Below are 23,179 nucleotides of genomic sequence, written 5' to 3'. Positions count from 1 at the left end.
GGGAAATTAGGGATGGGCAATTGCCTAGCCAGCAAAGACCACATCCCAAGAACAATTTTTAAAAATATATAGAGAAACCATGTCCTCTAGTGGGGAAATTCAGAATGAGCGTTGATACAATTAAAGTCAGAACAAAAATCTAGACAAAACATAGCAAAATCTGGAATTTTCACCTCCGAAAGTCTGTACATGCTGGGTCTGTTTACCAGGCTGAGATTAATTGTTGGCAAGAGTATCAAAGACAATGGAGCTAAAGTGGGTAAATGGTGTTGAGATACTGATCAGTCACAATCTAACTTTGGAGTGTGGGTTAGGTTGATCTGGCCATGGTAAATTGCCCCATAATGTCGTCAGGGGGAATAGCAGGGTAAATGTGTGGGGTTAAGGGGATAGCGGTCAGTGCAGACTTGATGGGCCGAATGCCCTCCTTCTGCAACGTAGGGATTTTATGATAACTGACTGGCTGACAGATTTAACTACTGACCCTACATCGTTGCCCTTGCCAGGGTCTCTCACTCACCCTTTTTACAATGTTTTATAAACGTGAATTGGAGAGTGTGGGCGGGAGCAAGCATTTTGTGCAATGTTCTATGACACAAAACAATTCAGCTATAAATAGCACTTTTCACAACTGCAGAACATCACTTAGCCCCTTAGAGCATATAAAATACTTCAGAAGTAAGATAATTATTTCAATGTAAATGGTGCTAAGATATAGGTCAGTCATGCTCCGAGTGAATGACAGAACAGGTTTGAAGTCCTGAATTTCTGATTCCTGTTCCTGTATCTGAGCCCTTTCCAGTGTGTCCCAGTCATCCGATATGTACAAATTGATACCATAAAAGGGTATATAAGGAAACATCACAGTCAATTTGCACACAGCAAACTCCAAAAATAATGGCGAGACAAGTGAAACAGATCATCTGGAAGTATTGGCTGGATGATGAATTTTGGCTGAGACACAGGAAAAGAATCCTTGCTCTTTTTGATTTACACCATAGAATCAATTACATCCACTGCAGGGGGCAGAGGCATCTTGGTTTGGTGGGACCTCCAACAGCGCAACACACCCTCAGTACTGCTTTGAAGTGCCAGTCTAGACTGCACACTCACGTACAAGTGGAGTTCGTGAACCCATGAGGTTCTCTAAAGACAAGAGTGAAGTGATCTGAAACCAATACGCTGAGACAAAAGAAAGTACAATGACGTGGGGAAGGAATAATCCCACAGTACAGTGTTTGTCATTTATCCATAAAAATCCAAATAAATTACTTCTTATTCTCAGGTTTTTACAGAACGGAAACTCTTTACCTGCTGATTTCTCATCCATGTCCACTGCTTCAGACAGCTTAAACTCGTCATGACTTTTATCTCCTGCTAATGGACTTGCAGCCGTAGCAGCGTGTGTTGGGCAGGTTTCTTGGTCCCGATGTCCTAAAGTCAGTTTACATGATGGGGAGGATGACACAGCAGAAAAGCAGTTGTTAGCCAGTTCAGGACAGGTTGTGGCGGGTGCTTTATCTAGGGAGGGAAGGTCTAAAACGGAACAGATGGGTGCAGGAGCAAAACCAAATTCTGTCATTGAAAATGCAGAAGGAATACTACTCAATGTAGCATGAGGACATGCAGGAGATTTATCTGAAGGACTGTGGGATACATCGAGCAATGTGTCGAATACTGGTGTCTCTGCCAGTGGATGACCAATGGTGGAGAAATGTTCAGAATGATGTGTATTACCCAAGCTCTTATCCTCAGTGTTGTTACCACTCACATCAAGTGAAGCTTGCTGATAAATGTCAACCTTTTCTTCTCCATCACTAGCCACTAGACAAAGAGGTTTTTGATCTTGTGATGAGGTCTCCAATGATGCACTTTTGTTCAAACATAGTTGTTCAATATCCTGTGTAACCGCAAAAGCATCAGCTACAGTTGGGTTTACATCTTGATTGGAATAGGAGTCTGTTGCTAAACTAGGAACAACTTGGGTACATGGCCAATTCAATCCTTCAGACTCATGGAGTTGGCGTGAATCCAACTTATGACTGGGTGAACCTTTGTCTACCTTTCCTTCTTCTAATTCTGCAGGCACCTTCATTGACATATCCCCCTGTACCATTGTGCATTTTAAAGAAATCTCATCAGCTTTGCTGTCCTGAACAGTATGTTGTGCTATCTGACATACAGAAGGGATGGATGAAGCTATCCGAACTGGCTCTGGTTGGCCTGGGTGGCCACAGATCTCAACGCCTTCTGACCTAGAACTATCTGACGTTGAGTTATTGGGTTCATCACTGGAAACGTCAAGTTCAGCTTCTTGTTCAAATTCTGAAACATTAGACAGTGGCATCATGTCAGAAATCTCCTCTACTTCTGAATTTGATTTGTCAACTAAAACATGGTTCTCCCTCTCACTTGGGTTTCTCTTTTCAAAGTCTGACCCATCTGGGGTTACAAAACGCTCATTTTGTTGACTATCATCTGTGGTCACTATGTGATCATCAACAGTTTCTTGTTCAAATAACTCTACAATATCATCAGTAGAGCTTCCAGAAGCCTTCAGGCACTCACTGGTTAATCCTTCCACAGACTCTGATAACAGTGAAGCAGGAGGGTCCAACCCTCTTGTAGAAAGGGGGATCTCCAGGTTACAAGAAAAAGATTCTGAAGCAGTTTCACAGATATCCTGTTGGTAGTCACTCACTGTTAGAGCTGGGTCTGGGGGTTCACTTTGATCATTGGTGCTTCCTTGTTCAAAGTTTAAATCCTCCATTGGTCCAATGCTGTGCCCTGGAGACGTTCCAGAGCTTTCAATATTACAGGAGTCAATACTTCCTACAGAATCAAGAAGATTTTGTCTATCATCATTACTGTCTTGTGGAATATCTGAGATCTTGGCTTGCCCACCTTCCACACCCAATGCCAGATTTATGGTTTTCAATTCAGGAGCATCATCTTTCAATTGGGTTTCGTGGAGTTCTGTTGTTCCACCATCATTCGGTGATGTTGTCTCTGCAACTACTAATGTACTAGCATCACCTGCTGGCGGATGGCTGACGGAAGTTATTTTACCATCACTATCTCCTGAGCTCTTATCCAAGTTCACAATAGCGTCCATATTGTTTCCCAGTGTTGAATCAATGATATTTAATTTCCCACTATCGGTAAATTGTGAATCATTTATAGCTTTGTCTGATGCATTACCCCTCAACATTGAATCGACCGTCTCAAGTTTACAAGCACTTCCTTCTAATGAGCTGTCAGACAACTCTACTTCGCCAGTCAAACTCTGTGGTAAGGACATGTTTAATATACCCGCATCACTACTTTGTGATGCATCTGTGAACTTCTCATCTTCATCATCAACAAGGTCATCACGATCTTCTTCTGACATAATGTCTACGATCTCCAAACTACAAGGAGTTTCACTCAACAGTACATCAGAAACTTCTGTTTGATCCTCACCACCTCCTGTTGTGGTGTCCATGACCTCTGATTTACAATCCTCAGCTCTGGACAGTATATCTGATAATTTGCTTTGGTCTACATTTGTAACTTCACTAGGGTCATGTTTCAATAGACTCCCAAACTTCTCCTTCTGGGAACTATCATCTCCTGAAATCTCAGATGTGCTAGTAGAGTTTTTTAGAAGGGAGTCTGAGCATTCAGCAGCATCACTGATCTGTGAATCATCAGATAGTTTGTCTTGACATATCACTATGCCTTTGACCTCTGACTTACAAGCAACACCATCTGATGGAATGTCAGAGATCTTCAACTGACTATCCTCCACTATTGGCAGAGTATTCATATCTTCAAATTTGCTAGCATCAGCTTCCAATAGGATGTTACTGATCTTCTCTTGACTAACCTCCTCTACTGACACAGCATTCACACCTCCAAACTCAGTTTCATCTCCAGGGAGGATATGGTCGAGTTCTACTTGTCCATCAAAACCTACAGCCATGTCCATAACCGCTGCTTTGTAATCATTATCTTCAGGTAAAATGACTTCAGCTGCACCATCATGCATTAATGTATCGAGAACTTCTAATTTATCGATGTTTAAGAGCCCTGCTTGTTCACCTACCTCCTCTACTGTCACATCGGTGGCTTCTGACTCACAAACATGTCCACCTTGTAAAGCACCAGATACTTCTGCTCGACTGCCATTCTCTAGCGTTGTGTTAGCGAGCCCCAATTGGTCAGCATGATCTCCTGGTTGGCTGTTGGAGTGTTTCAGTTCCTCATCAAAATCCCCTTGCAGATTCTCCATGGCCACCGGGGTAAGATCCATAGGCCCTGTGGTGATGTCTGAAATGGCTAATTTATCAGCATCACCACCTTGTGAAACATCTGCCATTGCACTTATGGTCTCTGATTGAAAATTATCTTCTGATGTGACACTGGAGACTTCCACTTGGGCACCCACATGTCCTGCTGCCAAGTCTATGTCAGTAGATTCACAAGCGTCACTTTCGGATAACATGGGAGAAATGTTTACTTGACTATTATCATTTCCTGTCACTTTTTCTGCATTTCCCAATTTATCAATATCATCCACTGGTTGAATATTTGCAAGTTCCAACTGTCCACTGAAATCTTCAACCACCATATCTACGATCTCTGATTTAAAAGAATCATCTTCTAGCAATGCATTTGACACTTCCAATTCCCTACAGTCATCTCTGAGTATTGTGTCTATGGAGGTTGAACAATCAGAATAATCTTCTGATTTACTGCTAGAGAGCTTCAACTGATCACTCCCATCTGTTAGCGTCTGGTTTAAGACTTTATCAGCAATAGTCCCTGGTGATAATTTTGGAAGACCCAGTTGGTTGATCTCATTGTCTGCTAAGCCATCTAAGATCTCTGCTTGATCATTATTCCCTTTTGGTATTGAATCTAAATCCTTTAGCTTACCAGCATCATTGTCTTGCAGCGGATCAGAAGATTCCACTTTCCAATCAGTATCTTCAGTTAGTGTACCTGGGGGTTCATTCTGATCATCCTCCTCTTCTAGTTGAGCTTGTGTGTGTGTTAAAGAATGAGTTCCGGCTTCCAAAATGGAGTCCAGGGCCTTTAATTGGCTAACAGCATGTCCAGTCTGAGCATCCAGAAATTTCATAGGATCAAAGCACTCTTGCAATGAGGAGGTGGAACATTGCTCTCCGTCATTTCTTGATAAAGAGGTTGACACGTTCAATGGATTAATGCCAACTTCTGACTCAACATCGACGTGTTCTTCGATGGCAATGGGGGAAACTCTGCTATCTCTTGTTCCATCTTCAACTTGTGAACTTTCAAATTTTTGATTTGGTTTATCCAGCAACGGCTCAGCGTAACTCGATTCAGTCCTGCTGACCAGCTGCTGGGATGAACCTGAGGACGTGTCACTCACTGTATCATCCAATGATGCCACATCTTGTTGAGCACTCACTTGTAGAGGCGGACTGGCTTCATCTGCAGGATTATAAATTTCAAAGGCACTTGGTAATTCAGGATCTTTAACAGAGGGCACGTGTTCAGACAAATCAGATTCACTGCTCATGTCATAATCTTCTGGTTCCGAGGATGAAGAACTTCTCGATGATACAGGTGTTGGGTTATCTGTAACAATTTCCACCTCTTCACACGCTGACGCCTCCTTTATTGATGTATCCACCGACACTATGTTCATCATCTCCTGTTCAATGTTGAGGGGCTCACTTTGTTGTTTCACCAAATTGTCTTCGAGGTTTCTATCTGATGCTCCAATTATCTGCTCAGGACTTGTTAAATCTGAAAGGTTATTGAGCCCAGTACTTGTACTGGATGGGTCTGTAGCGGAGAGAGAGAGAGATTCATCCTCCTTTGCCTCAATATTTTCATCCAAGCTCTCACTGCTGGTTCCATGATCAGGCAATGGCATGTCCCTGAAACCCAAAGCAATGACATTATTATATCTCACAGCTGGTCTACTTTCAGGCAATGTTTCCAGGAACTCTTGAGTGCAAGAGTCACAGTGCTCTTGGACTATACTGTCATCAGAAGGAGCAAATTTGGAACAAGGAGAAAGTGGTCTGAGACCTTCTGATCCACAGACAGAGAATGGCCCGGTAGTGTTTATATTTGTTGAATCGGATTGGAAAGGACTGATGCAGGGAGATGTTTCAGTGTCTTCGAGTGTTGGGTCAACGTAAATACATTGATTGTCAGTTTTCTCACAAGCCGACACCAAATCTTCACTGAGGTTATCACTGATGGAGTCAGTAGGTTTCCCAATGGCAAACTGATTACCATCACACAATTGTTGTGTGGGGAAAACGGAGTTGTTGCTTTCAGAATTTGACTCACTTGAGCTGATATTTGGCACATCAACATCACTGGTCAGATCGATGGGCAAATTCAGTGGCATTTCAGAATTGGGCCCTTTGCCCTCACCATCTTTGGACCGGGCATCAGCAATCTGATACTGGTGATCGTCAAATTTATTCATACCTTCCGGTAAATTCGAAGCCAATTCAAAATCAAGTTCATTCCTACTGAGGTCCTTAGTAAGATGGGCATTTTCCAGCTGGAGAGCAAGACTAGAATTTGATTCTGTTGGTGGGAGTTCCTTTGTGATCGGGGTTGTTGCCATTGTCTCGTCACAGATGTCTGACTCTACTTGACCAAGTGATCCCAGCTCGGGAGAATTCCTTTCACACTGTGCCAGTTCAGGAGTCATTTCTTCAGAGGCTGACAATTCCGATGACAGATCTTCACTGTCTGAATCAACTGAACAGGTTTCGTTCTCTTCCAAATCCAGTATCGTCTCCGAAAGACTCCCTGAGCTGTCTTTTGTAGATCCAACCAATAATGCTTGCTGAGGCTCACCTGGGACACTGGGGGAGGGTTGTGGAATGCACTTGTCATCCGACAGTGCATCAGTTTGTACGATAGCTGTCTGAGAAGCTGCAATGCATGCCAAAGTTTGCTGCTGTGTGAATTCTGTAAGCAATTGTGTTTTATCTTGACTGTCGACGGTTATGCACTCAGGTTCTCCCCTCCAATTCTCCTGTGTTTCCATTTCAGCACTCGGTGACTCTTCTTCTTCTTCATCATCAGCTAAGTTGGATTTCCCTGATTGCAAAGCTGTTACGTCACACATCATACTCATAGCACAATAAGCCTCACACGCTCCAGAGTCTGATGAGGAAACTGATGAAGACATTTCCATCTCACTGTCACTCCCTGAGTCTATGGATTCTTCCTTTGGTCCTTCGACCTGTACTTCAGTAACTCCTGAGAACAGAACGTAGTGATCTGTAGCAATTCTTTCATCTTCTCCCTCAAGAGATGCAGAAGCAGAAGATTCCGAAGTCGTGTCCTGAAATGCAAAGGATTCATCGATTCCTGCAGTGATGGAGGTCTCAGAGAGTGAATATAGGAATGACACAGAACTATCTTCATCTTCATCTGCCACATCACAGGGAGCATCTTCAACATGATCACTGCCATCGGCAACACTGTCATCATCACCAATGTCTTCTTCAACATTCTCCTGTTCCATTGCAGTTGGCGGCACTGCAGACAATGAAGTAACTTCAATTGATTCTGCCTCAAAAATAATGCTACCTCTAAATGAGAGCAGTGCTGCAGGCACCATCCTCTCACTACCAAGACCTATATCAACATCACTGGGAGATTGTGGCAACATCGAGGTCCCCATTTCAAAAGAGCTTGCCACGTCTGACACTTCAGATGAACAGCCAATTTGCATGGAACTATACATCCCACTGGACGGTAGATCACTTGGAATGCAAACTTCAGAAGCTAGTGGCACAGATCTTTCAAGTTCACTTTCAACTACAAAAGAACTATTATTGGAAATCTTTTTGCATGATTCATCCAATTGTAGGTCGAACTGCGAGTACACTGAACTCTCGAATTTTGTATCAGGTTCCTTCTCTGTCTTTATATCCACAGCCCTTTCTTCATTGGAAGCATAATCTTCAACAAGCTCCTCAGAAGCAGCAAGAGGAGCATATTTAGTGTATTCATCACAATGTTTGCTGTAAGCATGTTGGTCCTTGACGGTTTCAGCAGTAAGCAAATAATTATCTACTGCGTAAATTGTGCTATCAGCCATGTTATTTGACCCATGATCAGTACTTGTATCTCCCTTCAATAGGGATTCAAATTCAGAAGTCAGGCTCCTATGCTTTGTTTCATAACAAGTAATAATGTCATGTGATTCTTTTGGCATTGTGCTTTCTTCCTCAGTCGGATCTTGAACAGGGTCAGCAGCATGTTGCCCAGTACTTTCATCATCTTCTGTGTTTAGTATCGGCATACCTAACCCTATTGAATCGCCTTCATTACCGAGTGATAAAACTTCCTCGCTCGGGCTGGCTTCAGCATTTTCATGACTTGATTCGTTGGACTCCCTACTATACTTTGATGTTGAATTGTCATCCTTCTGAGAAACAGATATTGGTTGGATGCTGAATGTTTCTTCATGTTTTCCATCCAAAATGATTGTACAATAATTATCCACTGCTGTAGCACTTTGCGGCGTTGTTTGTGAGCTCTGTAATTCTTGGTTAATGTGGCAATCTGTCGTGTATGATTGTTGATTCAAATCATTTCCCTCAACTAATCTTGATCCTACACTGGAAATGTCCTGATCTTTAAGATTTATATACTCCTGTCCATCTTCTTCATCATCCTCCTCTTCACTAGTGTCAAGCTTTTCATTATCAAATGCTAAAGGAGCAAGGTTATCCTGTGTTTCTGTAAGGCACCTTTCAGTTGACTCTTCCATAGAAGTCCAAGTTTCTTCATCAATTATGCCATAAGAAGCATCAGCAAGAGGCAGCACCTGCTCACACTGCTCTTCGTTGAGTTCCTCTGCAAATGCAGAGAGTGACTCTACATAACAGGCAGACACCTCCATTGTTTCAACCTCCGCCAGCAAGTTTGGGGAGCAGGACGGGGACGTATTTGGCGTGCCTGATGTCCAGCTGCCCCCTTCTGCAGTTCTGTAAGATCCTGAGGGAGAGGTCGGTGGAGAATAGATGCCTTCGCTGCCCTCGCTCTCCAGGGCTTCAACGGGCTCTTCGTGTAAGCTGCTTTTCGAATAAGAAAAATATTTTTGGGCACTGCACACTGCCTTTACCGGACTCGATGGTGCTGTGAAGAAAAGATCTGGATCGGGACCACACACATGGTCCGCAGCAGTGGGATACTCGAGCAATTCTTTGGTGGGTTCTGAATAACAGAGAGGAATATCAGTGTGTCCAATGGTTGTAACTTGATCCTGAGTTTGTGAAGGTTCAGTCTTTGCATTTTCAGCCCTTGATTTATCAGTCAGTGAATGGAGGGAATCAATAAGCACAGGTTGCTTGGCCTCTGTGGCTGAAATGGTCTGTAATTCTAATGTTAGTGAAGCCTTAATGCTGCTGCTCATGACACTGGGAGGAAGGCCAGCAGAGCAAAGTGTTTCTGTAAAAGGGGTTGGTTTTACGTTGCCTGCTTTAAGTGAACCAAGGTCTATTTCAACACAGCCAGTGTCCTTCTCAACGAAGGGCAACTGAACTGACGTGTCTGTTTCTGAATCGGCCAGATCCTGATCTCCCTCCCTCTCCGAACCGGCCATTTCTGCCCCTTGGTCTACTTTGGTATCTGTCAGTTGCATGTCCCCATCAGGCTCCTCCCTGGATATCGTGTCCGTCTCGGAAAAGCTGCTCACCTCCGACTCTTCCAAGGACAGGCCAGCACTGGCCTCCGAACTATCTCGTGTTGCATCTAGAGCAGAGTCAGCAGTGGCTGGTGGACCATCCAGCAAGTGTCTGTTTATTCCCAGAACTTCCATTTTAGATATCCCTGAGTCGATGTCTGCACTGACAAGTTGCGTGTTGTCAATAGTGCTTAGCACAAACATGTCTGCCCTTTCTGGGTCCCCGTCCAATTTATGCTGGGATGCTTGGCTTTCACTTTCCGAAAGGCTTTCCTTGATGCAAGAGGCTGCTGAAGATGACTCAGGGTAAGAGTTATCGGTGTCCGTGTCGCAACTGGCTCCTTCAGGCTGAGGGCGGGTCCCCTCGTCAGCCGGACCCTTGGCGCCAAGGTTTCCCGGAACATCTCTGCCGTGATCCAATGCCGGGCTGCCAGTTGGGAGCTCGCTCTGTTCGATTCCCGTGAACCACGTTGAGCCGCCATGAAGTTGCATCAGATACGAAGAGTCAGCTGTTGGGGAGGCCTGGGGTGAAGGTTGGTCTTTAGGGGTGAGCATGCTGTGTGAAGAGCCACAGGAAACATCTGGAGAAATGTCTGCAGAATTAACAAGAGGAAACAAACAGAATAAGTGGATGGACTGCAAATAGAGCAAAGCCAAAACAGAGTAAAACAGATAGGGACAATAATGGAGAGCAAAATAGTCATGGATTAGTATTTGAATTAGGTTTCTGTTCATGTCATAGAATCTTACATTGCATGAGTCCATTCAGCCCATTTTCATAGAATCCTACAGTGCAGAAGGAGGCCATTCAGCCCATCAAGTCTGCACCGACCACAATCCCACCCAGGCCCTATCCCCATAACCCCATGCTAATCTAGTTAGTCCCCTGACACTAAGGGGCAATTTAGCATGGCCAATTCACCTAACCCACACATCTTTTGGACTGTGCAAAGAAATCAGAGCAGCTGGAGGAATCCCACACAGACATGGGGAGAATGTGCAGACTCCACACAATCAGTGGCCCAAAGCCGGGAGTAGAACTTGGGTCTCTGGTGCTGTGAGGCAGCAGTGTTAACCACAGTGCTGCCATGCTGCCCGCTAGCTTGTGTCAGCTGTTTGAAAGAACAATCCGGTACATCCTATTCCCTTTCTTCATAGCTCTGCATTATTGTCATTCTCAGGTTTATGTCCAGCTCCCTTTAGAAAGCTGCGAACGTAATCTGCTTCTACCATGCCCTCAGGCAGTGCACTCTTAAATAAAAACAGAAAATGCTTGGATAGAGCCACAGTTTCTGTTTTTATTTCAGGATTTCCACATCTGCAGTATTTTGATTTTACTTGAGTGCATCCTGAATGTCCGTTTTGAGACTTCTCTTACATTTTGTACAGAGCATCAACAAGTCATGACCAGGAGAACTGTTGAGGGCACAGAAGGAAGCCATTTGGCCCATCGGCTATGCACCAGCTCTCTGGATGACCAATTCACCACTCCCCCACCTCCTCCCTGCAACCCTGCACCATCTTCCTTTTCAGATAATAGTCTGATTCACTTTTGAATTATTACGTATCCTTCATAAAAAAAGGGAAAGAATCATTTCTCACTGTTTTATCTGACCTTCTGATAATGTGCCTTCCTCCCAAGGTGGTTAGCAGCCAATGCAGAAAAACTTATGACTGCAACACTAATTAACCTTTAGAATTATTCACATCCTGTGGAAATTTATCAGTTCACGCCAGGGAATAATTCAACAATGACCTTAAAAGGGGTAAACTATATTGGTAGCAAAGCAGGTAATAGTGAACAATGCCACGGAGAATCAGATCATTTCCCTTTAAGATAAATTTAATGGTGTCATACAGAAGAGGGAGGCCACGTGACCCATTGTGCCACTGCCAGGTCTTTGAAACAGCTACCAAATTAGTTCCATGCTAACCGTACAATTTTTTGTTTTTCCAAGTATAGATCCAATTTCCTTTTTGAAGGTTACCTCTGCTTCTGCCACCCTTCAGGCAGTACAGTCCAGATCGTAACTGTGTTAAAAAAAATTCCCCCCTCTTTTACCAGTCATCTTCCATCAGAGACCTTCGGTTATCAGCCCTTTAGCCACACTGTCTCTCTGTTCCCCTCTCCTCACTACCACACCACCCTTACTTCAAACATTTATCCAATTCATTTCAGGGCAGCAAGGTGGCACAATGGTTAGCACTGCTGCCTCAATGCCAGGAACCTGGGTTCAATTCCAGCCTCAGGTCACTGTGTGTGTGGAGTTTGCACATGATCCTCATGCCTGCGTGGGTTTCTTCTGGATGCTCCAGTTTCCTCCCTCAGTCCATAATTGTGCGGGTTAGCTTGATTGGCCATGCTAAATTCACCCTAATGTCAAGGGAGTTAGCAGGTTAAATTTGTGGGGTTACAGGAATAGGGCCTGGATGGGATTGTGGTGGTCTTTCGGGCGGTGCAGACTTGATGGGCTGAATGGCCTCCTTCTGCACTGTAGGTATTCTACAACTTGTGACAGGTACTATTGAATCTGCTTCCAACATCCTTACAGGCAATGTATTTCAGATCACAACTGAGTGGGATTTTCCAGCACCCCCACACTTGGCTATTGGCCACAAGGGCAATCTTCCAGTCCTGCTGAGGTATTATGAATGTTTTGCAGGATTCACCTGCCCTGATTTGGGTGAGACTGGAAGATCCTGGAAGGGTTGTAAAATACCACCCAAACATTTCCCCTCAATAAAGCAGAGCGCTGCCACTGGAAATAGTTTCTTCATGTCTTGATTATCAAAACCCTTCATAATTTCTCTGCCCCAAGGAGAACAAACAAATGAAATAAACTTATGATTGGGCAAAATAACCAGGGGAGAGATGACGATAAATTATTTTACTAAAACCAGCTCTTTAACTCCAATATTTTTGGAAACTGAATTCAAATCCTCAAACGTGATTTATATTGGGGATAAAATGGCCGATCAACTGAATACATACTTCGGTTGTGTTTTCACAAAAAGGACACAAATATTATACCAGAAATGTTGGGGAACACAGGGTTTAGTCAGAGGGAGTAACTAGAGGGGATCAGTATTAATATTGATGGAATTGAAGGCTGCTAAACCCCAAGGGCCTGATAATCTACATCCCAGAGTACTTAAGGAAGTAGTCCTAGAAATAGTGGATGCATTGGTGGACAATTTCCAAGATTTTATAGACTTCGGAACAGTTCTTACAGATTGCAGGATAGCTGAAGTAATCTCACTATTTAAAAAAGGTAGCGAGAAAACAGAATTATAGATCAATTAGCCTGATATTGGTAGTGGGGAAAACGTTAGCTTCCATTATCAAAGATTTTACAGCAGAGCACTTGGAAAACAGTGGCAGGATTGGACAGGATCGGCATGGATTTACAAAAAGGAAATCATGCTTGACAAAACAATTTGAAATTTGAGGATGCAACTAGTAGAGTTGTTGAGGGGGAGCCAGTGGATGTGGTCTAATTGGACTTTCAGAAAGCTTTCAAAAATCTTTTTACTTTCCCATATAAGAGATTTTAATTTTACATGCTAATGCATGGGATTGAGGATAGTGCATGGATAGAAAACTGGTTGACAGGCAGGAATAAATGGGTTTTTTCCTGAATAGCAGGCAGAATCTAGTGGGGTACCGCAGGCATCAGTGCTAGGATCCCAGCAATTCAAAGTAAAGTAAAAGTAAATTTTATTTATTAGTCACAAGTTTACATTAATACTGCAATGAAGTTACTGTGAAAAATCCCCAAGTCACCACACTGATACATTCATAGAAACCCATAAAATTCTAACAAGACTAGACAGGGTAGGTACAGGAAGGATGTTCCCAATGGTGAGAGATCCAGAACCAGGGGTCATAATCTTAGGAAGAGGTATAAACATTTTAGGGCTGAGACAAGGAGGAATTTCTTCTTCACCAAGACAGTGGTAGGTCTGTGGAGTGCGCCTCCACATAAAGCAGTTGAGGCCAAAACATTGTATATTTTCAAGGAGTTAGATATAACTCTTGGGGCAAGAGGGATGACGATTGCCAGTACTTTCAATAAACATCAGAGACTATGGATGAAACTTGGAGTAGACTTCCTCACCCACTTTGGAACTATCTTATCACCATCAACTACTATTCAGGCTACTGGGAGTTAGACAAGTTGATGTCAACAACCACCAGAGAGATCACCTGAAAACACACTCTTTCCTGACATTGTGGTGAGTGATAATGGCCCTCAGTGCACGAGTGGAAGAATTCAAGGGCTTCATAAATGATTGAGAAATTCAGCACCACACATTATCTGCACACAATCTCCAGTCAAATGGAAAGACAGCAGTGAAAATTACCCAAGGGTCATAAAAAAAAAGTAGATCCGGCACATATGTGCACAAGGCAATCCCAGAGTGGAGAAACAAGCCTACTGAGGGCTTAGAAAGTAGTCTAGTTCAGTAAATAATGTTGTTATGCCGCAGCTAAGCTACTCAAGCCAGAAGTAGTAACAGGAATGAGTGATAAAATCAAAGTGAAACAACAAAAAGCCAAATTTCACTTTGAGAAAGCTGCCAAATCATCGCCAGAGCTGAGAACTGCAGAGCCACAGTGTAAACATTCAACATTCCTAACAAAAGTCAGCCAATTTGGCAACTTGAGATCTGTGCAGAGGAATTGCCACCCGAATGATACGCCATGAAAATGAATGAAATAGATCATCGTAACCACAGATAAGTATGTGACCAGAGAGGCTGCTCCTTCACAGCAGACAGCTGATGAGGAATTTGCAATTTCATCAACCACACAAGGAATTGAATGACCATCAGCCCCAGAGGTCAACCGCTCCCCAACAAACATCAGAAGCAACAGTTACCACAGTATCAACGCTCGCTACAGTAGCAACATTCCCTGGAGAGGTATCACCACTCCAGGAGCAAGTGGACACCAGATAGTCAACAACAACCCACATTCATGTCATTAGAAAGACTGAATTCTGCATGGGGTTCTCCCCAAAATAAACTAAGAGTCATAATGGCGAGAATAATGGAGTGATCCAAGCAATTCTCAGGCATGCAATCCTCCCACCCACACTCAAGTCACTTTTTTTTGGAGAGTTGGGGGTTTTGTGCCAACTGGTTTCAGAGCACTGGGGCACCATTTCAAAAGAAGCTCCAATTTCAGTGCAATGGCAGACCCCCTCCCTTCCCCCACCAACCCCACATAAATGGCATATTCCCCACCTCTTCCCCAAGATGAGTCGCCAGCATCTGCCCACCCGCCCCCCCCCCCACTGTGATTCCCCTACCTGACCCCTGACATGATCTACCACTGCATAACCACACCCTCCCCATATAACCCCACCTTCATTGCTCCCCCATCAGGCCCCATCCACTTGGCACTGCCCTGGCTCACCGGCAGTGCCCAACTGGTATCACCAGGCTGCCAGGTGGACACTGCTCAGCAGGCACTACCCAGCCATGCCCTTGACCACCTGTAAGTTTCAATGGCCTCCAAGCCCCCCAGGGAATGACCATAACACCACCGCTAGTGGGGGCCAGAAATGGTTCTTGCTGTTATCTCAGAGTATGAAGGCTGAAATGCTACTTTAAATATGCTAATCAGCCTCAGTGGGCACGATCCGGTTTGCGCCATTAGGAAGGGGTCAGAAGACTCACAAGCTGTTTGGCGCCAGGCACAAAATGGATTTTTAGGTCTGCACGCTATTCCCTGGGATCGGGATCTGCTAACAGCGTGGCAAAGTCAAGAATCACCCCTTGTGTTAAATGTGTGTGTTGGGACAGAATAAACAGTTTTCTGTCTACATGGTGATTTTCATTGTAAACCTCACTTGCAATTGCAGATGGTAAGGTACGTGGATTGTTTCTTCTTTTAAATAAAATGGGGGAGAGGAGGTGGGTGCGGGAGGTAGTTGGAAAAATACCTTTGTGCACTGTGGCTTGCCACAGTCATGCAATCTCTGAAGTCACCCTTTGTGTGAAAATGCTTGAGAGCAGAAGCCATTTCATCCACCACTTGGAACAATGCTAGATATTTGATCAAGTTATTTAACTAATCCCTTACTCTTTCCCCATAGCTTCTAACTTTTTTCCATTCAAGTATTTATCCAGTTCTCTTTTGGATGTTACCAGGGGTAGCACAGTGGTTAGCACCCAGCTTGGGTTACTGTCTATGTGGGGTTTACACGTTTGCTCCGTGTCTACGTGAGTTTCCTCTGGGTGCTCCGGTTTTCTCCCACCGTCTGAAAGACGTGCTGGTTAGGTGCAATGGCCATGCTAAGTTCTCCTTCAGTGTACCTGAACAGGTGCTGGAGCGTGGCGACTAGGGATTTTCACAGTGACTACATTGCAGTGTTAACGTAAGCCTACTTATGGCACTAATAAATAAAACTTAAACTATTGAATCTGCTTCCACCATCCTTTCGGGCATACATTCCAGATCACAACAACTCGTTGTGTAACAAAGTGTTTTCTCGTGTTGTCCCTAATTTTTTTTGCTTATCACCTTAATCTGTCCTCTGATTACCAATCCTCTTTATTTATCCTATCAAAGCCATTCATGGTTTTGAACCCCACTATCTAATCTCCTGCACTACTCTGCCATAAAGAAAACAATGCCAGCTTCTCCAGTTACTCAATATAACCAAAGTCCCTCTTCCCAGGAAATCTGCTCTGCACAATGTCCAAGGCCTTCCCAAAATCATTTCCAAAACATGGTACCCAATTCCAGCCAAAGCCTAACCAGTGATTTATGAAGGTTAGCAAAATTTCCTTGGTTTTGCACACTGCACCTCTATTTATAAATCTGATGTTCCTATGTGTTTTTTTTAAATAGATTTCCATAGAATTCATAGAATCCCTCATGTAAAAGGAAGTCATCCAGCCCATCAAGCCTGCTCCAGTTATCCAACAGAGCATTTGTCCTATCCCCATAACTCCATGCATTTAGCATGGCTAATCCACATAACCTACACATCTTTGGACTGTGGGAGGAATCCAGAGAGTTGGTCAGAAGTTGGGAATCAGTAGAGCAGAAGGCGAGGTTCAACATCTGGTTAGAACTATGAGGAGATAAGGGAAAACTTACAGACTGAGTCAGGGCTAGGCTGAGCATTGCATTGCAGTTCAAGGGGAGTCAGGAGGATGAAGAGGCAGTGGCAGTTCATGCAGAACTTAGACTGCATTTTAGCCATGGAGATAAAAAGGGTAGGAGCTCCTCACACATGGAGTTAATTGAAGGTGAAAATGGAAAGGGTGGGAATGGAAGGGTTGATCATGGAAGGCTCTGGAATTGTCTTACCTTCCTTATACTGGAACCAAGAAAAGATATAATTGGTGGTCCTTCCCATGTCAGTCATTCACTAACTGACCTTAGGAATAGCCTCAGGTGAACAACGGGGAAGCTGGTTTAAGTACAAATCCTACAGTTAATTCAAATCTACTTGGAGCAATTTCACCGTTAGGAACATTTATTTTGCACTTACAAAAGATTTGAACGATATGCATCAACACTTTTTCACATGTATCAGTTACCTATAAATTACCTGTAGCTCTTACAGGAAATCAAAGTGCAGTACAAGAACAGGGGTATTGTATTAGAGATATGAAATCTTCTTGCTATGGATCTATATTCTACATTTCTATATTCTATGTTTCTATATATGGGGGAAGGCAGGACAGGATATTGAAATTAAAGATCAGCTGTGATCAAAATGAACAGCAGAGCAGGCTCGAATGGCCTATGCCTGCTTCTAGTTTCTAAAACAAGAAATAGGAGTGGACCATGTGGTCCATTGAGCCTGCTATGCCATTCTACATGATTATGGCTGATCTTAAAGGCTTCAAGCTCCATTTTCCTACCTGTGCCCCATATCCCTTCATAGAAACCCTACAATGCAGAAAGAGTCCACCTGGCCTGTCGAGACTGCACTGACCACAATCCCACCCAGACCCTACCCCCATATCCATACATCCTTACTCGCTAATCCCTCTAACCTACGCATCTCAGGACACTAAGGGGCAATTTTAGCATGGCCATTCAACCTTATCTGCACATCTTTGGACTGTGGGAGGAAACCCACACTTACACGAGGAGAACGTGCAAACTCCACACAGACAGCGACCCAAGTCAGGAATCACACCCAGGTTACTGGAGCCGTGAAGCAACAGTGCTAATCACTGTGTTACTGTGCTGCCCTAAATCCCTCGATTCTCTGTCTATCCCAGCATTCAAAGTTCTGGAGTAGCAAATACCATAGATTCACAATTCTTTGAGTGGAAAATTCTTATTTCAGTGCTAAATGATTGGCCCCTTACCCCGAGATTCTCCGATCAGCAGAAACAATCAGTATCCACCTTATCAAGTCCTCTCTGAATCTTAAATGCTTTAATGAGCTCACCTCTCATTCTTCTAAATTCCAGAGAATACAAGTCCAATTTATTCAGCCTCTCATCATAGTCAAGCCCCTCAATCCAAAGACCAATTTAGTGAACCTTCTTGCACTGCCTCCAATGCAAGTGTATTCCTTCTTAACTACGGAGACAAAACTGCGCATAGTATTCTAAGTGTGGTTTCACCAAAGCCTCCTGTACAATAGTAACAAGACTTCTTTATTCCTGTACTCCAATCTCCTTTCAAGAAAAACCCAACATGCCATTTGCCTTCTTAATTGCTTGCCATACCTGAATGCTAACTATTACATCCAGTCTGCTTCCTGACCATTACCCAATCCCCTATCCATGCCACTATATTACCCCCAACTCATATGCCTTTATCCTGCTTCTTAACCTTTTCTGTGGCACTTCATTAAATGCCTTCTAGAAATCTAGGTATAGTACATAAGAACATAAGAAATAGGAGCAGGAGTAGGCCATCTAGTCCTTCGAGCTTGCCCCGCCATTCAATAAGATCATGGCTGATCTGTCGTCGCTCAGTTCCACCTTCCCGCCCTCTCCCCATAACCCTTAATCCCCTCTCTTATCAAAAACCCATCAACCCGCGTCTTAAAAATATTTAGCGAGGCAGCCTCCACCACTTCAACAGGCAGAGAATTCCAGAGATTCACCACCCTTTGAGTGAAGAAGTTCCTCCTCAACTCCATTCTAAACCGCCCCCCCTTTATCTTGAGGCTGTGCCCCCTAGTCCTACTGTCTTTTTTGAGCGGGAAGAGTCTCTCCACCTCTATTCCCCCTTTATCTACCCTATTAGTTACATATTCAACAAACTAATAAATGTGTCAAATAGCACTTCCCTTTTGTAAAATTGTATTGGCTTGTTCTCATATTACACTTGGTTCATTGTTAAGACTTTATTAATAAACAACAATTTTCCAATGATTAATGTTCGACTAAGTGGCCTGTAGTTCCTGGTTTTCTCTCTCCATCGTGTTTTTGGAAAAACAATGTTACATTTGCCAACTTCCAATCTGATGGAACAACTTCCAAACTAAGGAATTTTGCAAAATAATAGCTAGTACATATACTCTGTAGCTATCTCTTTTAGAACCCCAAGATACAGGCTATTAGGGCCAAGGGATTTGTTGGACTTTAGCCCTCGAGTCTCTCTAATCCTTTTTTTCTGATGATATTCATTACCTTAATTTCCTCCCTCTTCAGTCCCTGCGGTAGCCTCTAATTTTTGTATGTAATTTGTATCTTCTACTGTGAAGGCAAACAAAATATTCATTCAATGCATTTACCATTTCCTCATTCCCCATTATTATTTTTCCTGTTTCTGCTTTTATGGGACCAACATTTATTCTAGCTATTCTTCTTTTATATATGTGCATTGCAGCTTGTACAATCCGTTTCTATATTACCGGCTAGTTTACTCTCTTTTCTATTTATTTCCCTTTTTGTCAACCTTTTGTGGCCCTTTGCAGGTTTCTAAAATACTCCCAATTCTCACATTCATTACAACGATACAATCCTCTTCTTTTAATCTAGCACGATCCTTAGCTTCCTAAGAGAGTCACAGATGGGTCTTTGTTGCTTATTTTTCAACTGAATGTATTTTTGATGATCACTTTGAACTGTTTCTTTAAATGTTTCCAACTGTTCATTTACCATCATATCTTTGAGTCTCTTTACCCAATAAACCTTAGGCAGCTTCCCACTCAAGTAATTGACTTTGCTTACATCTCAGGTTCTTGCTGTGATCAAAGGTTCACTATTTCCCAGTGAATTGTTTGCTATAACAGTATTCATTACCCTGCTTCATTACATGATACCAGATATAAGATAGTTGTAGAACTGACTATGGACAAAACTAATTGCTTTAAGTAACTGTCATGAAAACATTCCACAAACTCAAGACCATTCTTGCCAATTTGATTGTCTCAATCTATATGAAGATTAAAGACCCCCACCCGACATTTATTACATCACCTTAGTTACAAGCTCCAATATCTTGTTTAATGCTCTAACAGGATAATTTCTGTTAGGTAGCCTATTAACACCTAAGTGTTTTCTGACTCTTGCTATTCCTAACTTCCATCCATACGGATTGTGGTGATCTTCTGAGGCCACATCCTTTCTCATTAATGTCCTCATGTCATCCTTTACTTGGAATTACCCCTCCTCTTTTGCCTTGTCTGTCTTTCCAAAGTATTGTGCGCCCTGGAAAACTAACCTCGATCACTTTGCACCATGTCTCTGTAATGGCAATGAAATCTACACCATTTCTCTCTATTTGTGCCATTAGATCATCTATGTAGATGTTTAGTGTATTTAGATAAAGAATTTTTAATTTCATTGTATAATTTGCATTCCTTACAATGACCTTATTCCCTCGTGCACAATGTTAAACTCTGTCCCATTCTGCTCATCTTTATCCACATTGCAACACTGTTCAGCTATTAAGCAAACACCGAGTCCTTTAAAAGCTCAGCCACTATTCATAACTCAGTTCATTTTCTGAGAGAAATCGACAAAGAGCCAGTAGATGGTGAGACTTCAATATTTTCTGTACCTGGAAAGAATAAAAGGGGAAGTTAGAAAAAAAAAGTTATCAGCCAGAGAGTTGTTAGAACGTGGGATGACTTGCCACAAAGAATTACTGAAGCACAGACTGTAAGAAAATGGGGATAAGCATTTGTAAGGGAAGAACACAAGCAGGATCTAGAGAAAAGGCAATGGGATTGGAGTTGATGAGCTTAGACTGCCACAGGCAAGCTGGGTCAAGGGCTATGTTCTGTACTGTGATTCCTCATTCTTTGTTTCACAAGTGTGATTTAGACCTGAGTTAGCGCAATACTATTTCAAACAGATTGCTATTGTAATACAGATACTATCAACACAGGAACATAGGAACTGCTGAATAAAAGTTCCAAGGCTCATCTGGTTCAGCCTCTGCTACATTGGTAGTCACTTCATGTGCTGTGGATAGCATGGTGGCACAGCAGTTAGCACTGCTACCTCACAGCACCAAGGACCGGGATTCAAATCCTGGCTTGGGCACTGTGTGCGGCGGGTACGTGTTTTCCCCGTGTCTGCATGGGTTTCATCTGGGTGCTCTGGTTTCCACCACAGTCCAAAAGACATGCAGGTTAGGTGTATTGGTTTCCCTCAGTGTATCCAAATAAATGTTGAGTGTGGTGACTAGGGGATTTTCACAGTAACTTCACTGCAGTGTTAATGTAAGCCTACTTGTGACTAATAAATAAGTTAAATAAGGTTGCTAATCATGGTAATCAATCTACGGAGGCAGTTATGGAGAACTCAAAACCATAAGTTCAAAGTTGAGTGTTCCTCCTAAGTTACCATGCCATGTCTCGAATTACTCATATACTGATCCCAAAATATTACTGAGAGAAATCTATTTTTTATATGATTGAGTCAAACCCCATTATCTCCCTACGATGACTGTTCCGTAGATTGACGAGGGACTCACTGGAGTATCTTTTCCACGGATTAGTTTGAATTTATCCATCAAGTGCAGGCCTCTGGTTCCACTGTGCTGTAAAAAGTCTGACAACACCAGGTTTCAGTCCAACCGATTTATTTGATAGTAAATTCACTAGCTTTCGGGTTAGCCCCTTCATCAGGTGAATGGAGAGTTCTGGCCTCAGAGCATATCAGAGCAAATGCTTGATATGCTCTGTCTGAGGCCAGAACTCTCCATTCACCTGATGAAGGGGCTAACCCGAAAGCTAGTGAATTTACTATCAAACAAATCGGTTGGACTGAAACCTGGTGTTGTCAGACTTTTTACTGTGTTTACCCCAGTCCAACGCCAGCATATCCACATCATGTCCACTGTGCTGGACACAGTGAGATAACTTGTCAGAGCCTATATTATGGGAAACTCCCCTGTCAGTCACCATACTTCGGTACAAAATCCCACCCTCTACTTTCCCCTCATCATAAATTATGACTGATGCACAGTGACTACCCTTCCCCCTCCTCCAGCAAGGACAGATGGTCCATTTATCACAGTGGCTGGGGGATGGGGAGCTGGGGAATGCTATCTATTCACACTCTCGAATAACGCAGCTCTGCCAATTTTATTCAGCAATCTGGTTTTAATCGAGGGCCACTGCAGTGGGTTGGCTGCTATACGGGAAGGATGGGGAGGAGTTCCATATGGCACATCCATAACAGACAGGTTGCAGGGTATAAGCAGATGGTATCACTCTGTCAGCTCCTGCGATAGTCGGAGCACCAATTTAAACAATGCACCAATGTATTCATCGTCTGACAAAGAGCCATTTAGAAATCTGCAAACGTCTCCAACTATTGAATAAACTACAAAATAACAATTTGTCGAGGGAAAAAACACAAATGGACAATGATAAACCAGGGACAGCCTGTTCCCCTTCACAATAACGAAGCCTTCTGTCTTTTTCCAAAAAAAATTTTTTCCAGTTAATTCTTTTCCCTTTGCTCTCAGAATGTGATTTTATTGTCTACCCCTTGTTATGATTAGGGGGGTTTATTCAGCTGCCTTTACACAGAATGGCTTGCTCGCTTCAGTAATCTGAGGAGAAGAGTCAAATGCATGTTGCAGGAATGGAGTCACTTGTAGACCCAGAATGTGTAGAGTTGCAATCCCCTTCGCTGAAAGAAATTAGTAACCCAGGCAGGCATGGTATAGAGCCTGCAGGAGAAGGAAAGGAGGCGTGCGAGGTCACTGAACGAGGTGGGGATGTGAAGTATCGATTTCCCAATGTCAGACATCTAGGTGCAGAGGTTAAGTTAGCAGTGTGGTTGTGACACGTCTCGTATTACACTGGCCTGTGATGGGTTCCCATTTGCAATCCAATTGCATATCATGAATACTCAATAGCACACAACCTTTCAATAAAATTACATCCTACCTTCAAGATAAAGTCAGAGGCAGATAAGAATCTTATGGCATCCCGTTGATGAGCATTGGTGTGCTTGAGTCAGTTTTGTACACTTGTGTCCAAGACTAGTGGTTTTCTTTATTGAGCTATGTGGCACAAGAGAGGG

The 23,179-nt window shown here is 43.2% G+C and overlaps 1 protein-coding gene across 2 annotated transcripts in view; it reads right to left on the bottom strand.

Annotated features, from left to right (window-relative positions):
* The window catches only part of LOC145346782 (uncharacterized), a 64,447-nt gene that overhangs the window by 21,508 nt on the left and 19,760 nt on the right, over positions 1–23,179 (bottom strand). The window contains exons 1-2 of one of the 2 annotated variants that reach the window (XM_080194504.1): positions 19,322–19,365; positions 1,312–10,293 (exon numbers count right to left, since the gene is read on the bottom strand). In XM_080194504.1, the coding sequence (XP_080050630.1) occupies positions 1,312–10,255 (8,944 nt within the window). In that variant the 5' untranslated portion in view covers positions 10,256–10,293; positions 19,322–19,365. Of the gene's footprint in view, positions 1–1,311; positions 10,294–19,321; positions 19,366–23,179 lie in introns of those variants that run through there. The other variant, XM_080194503.1, reaches the window with a different exon arrangement.

The sequence above is a fragment of the Carcharhinus amblyrhynchos genome, chromosome 8, assembly GCF_965287045.1.
Source record: "Carcharhinus amblyrhynchos chromosome 8, sCarAmb.v2.hapA, whole genome shotgun sequence".
In the NCBI taxonomy this organism is placed as follows: domain Eukaryota; kingdom Metazoa; phylum Chordata; class Chondrichthyes; order Carcharhiniformes; family Carcharhinidae; genus Carcharhinus; species Carcharhinus amblyrhynchos.
This window is presented reverse-complemented; position numbering and strand designations above follow the sequence as displayed.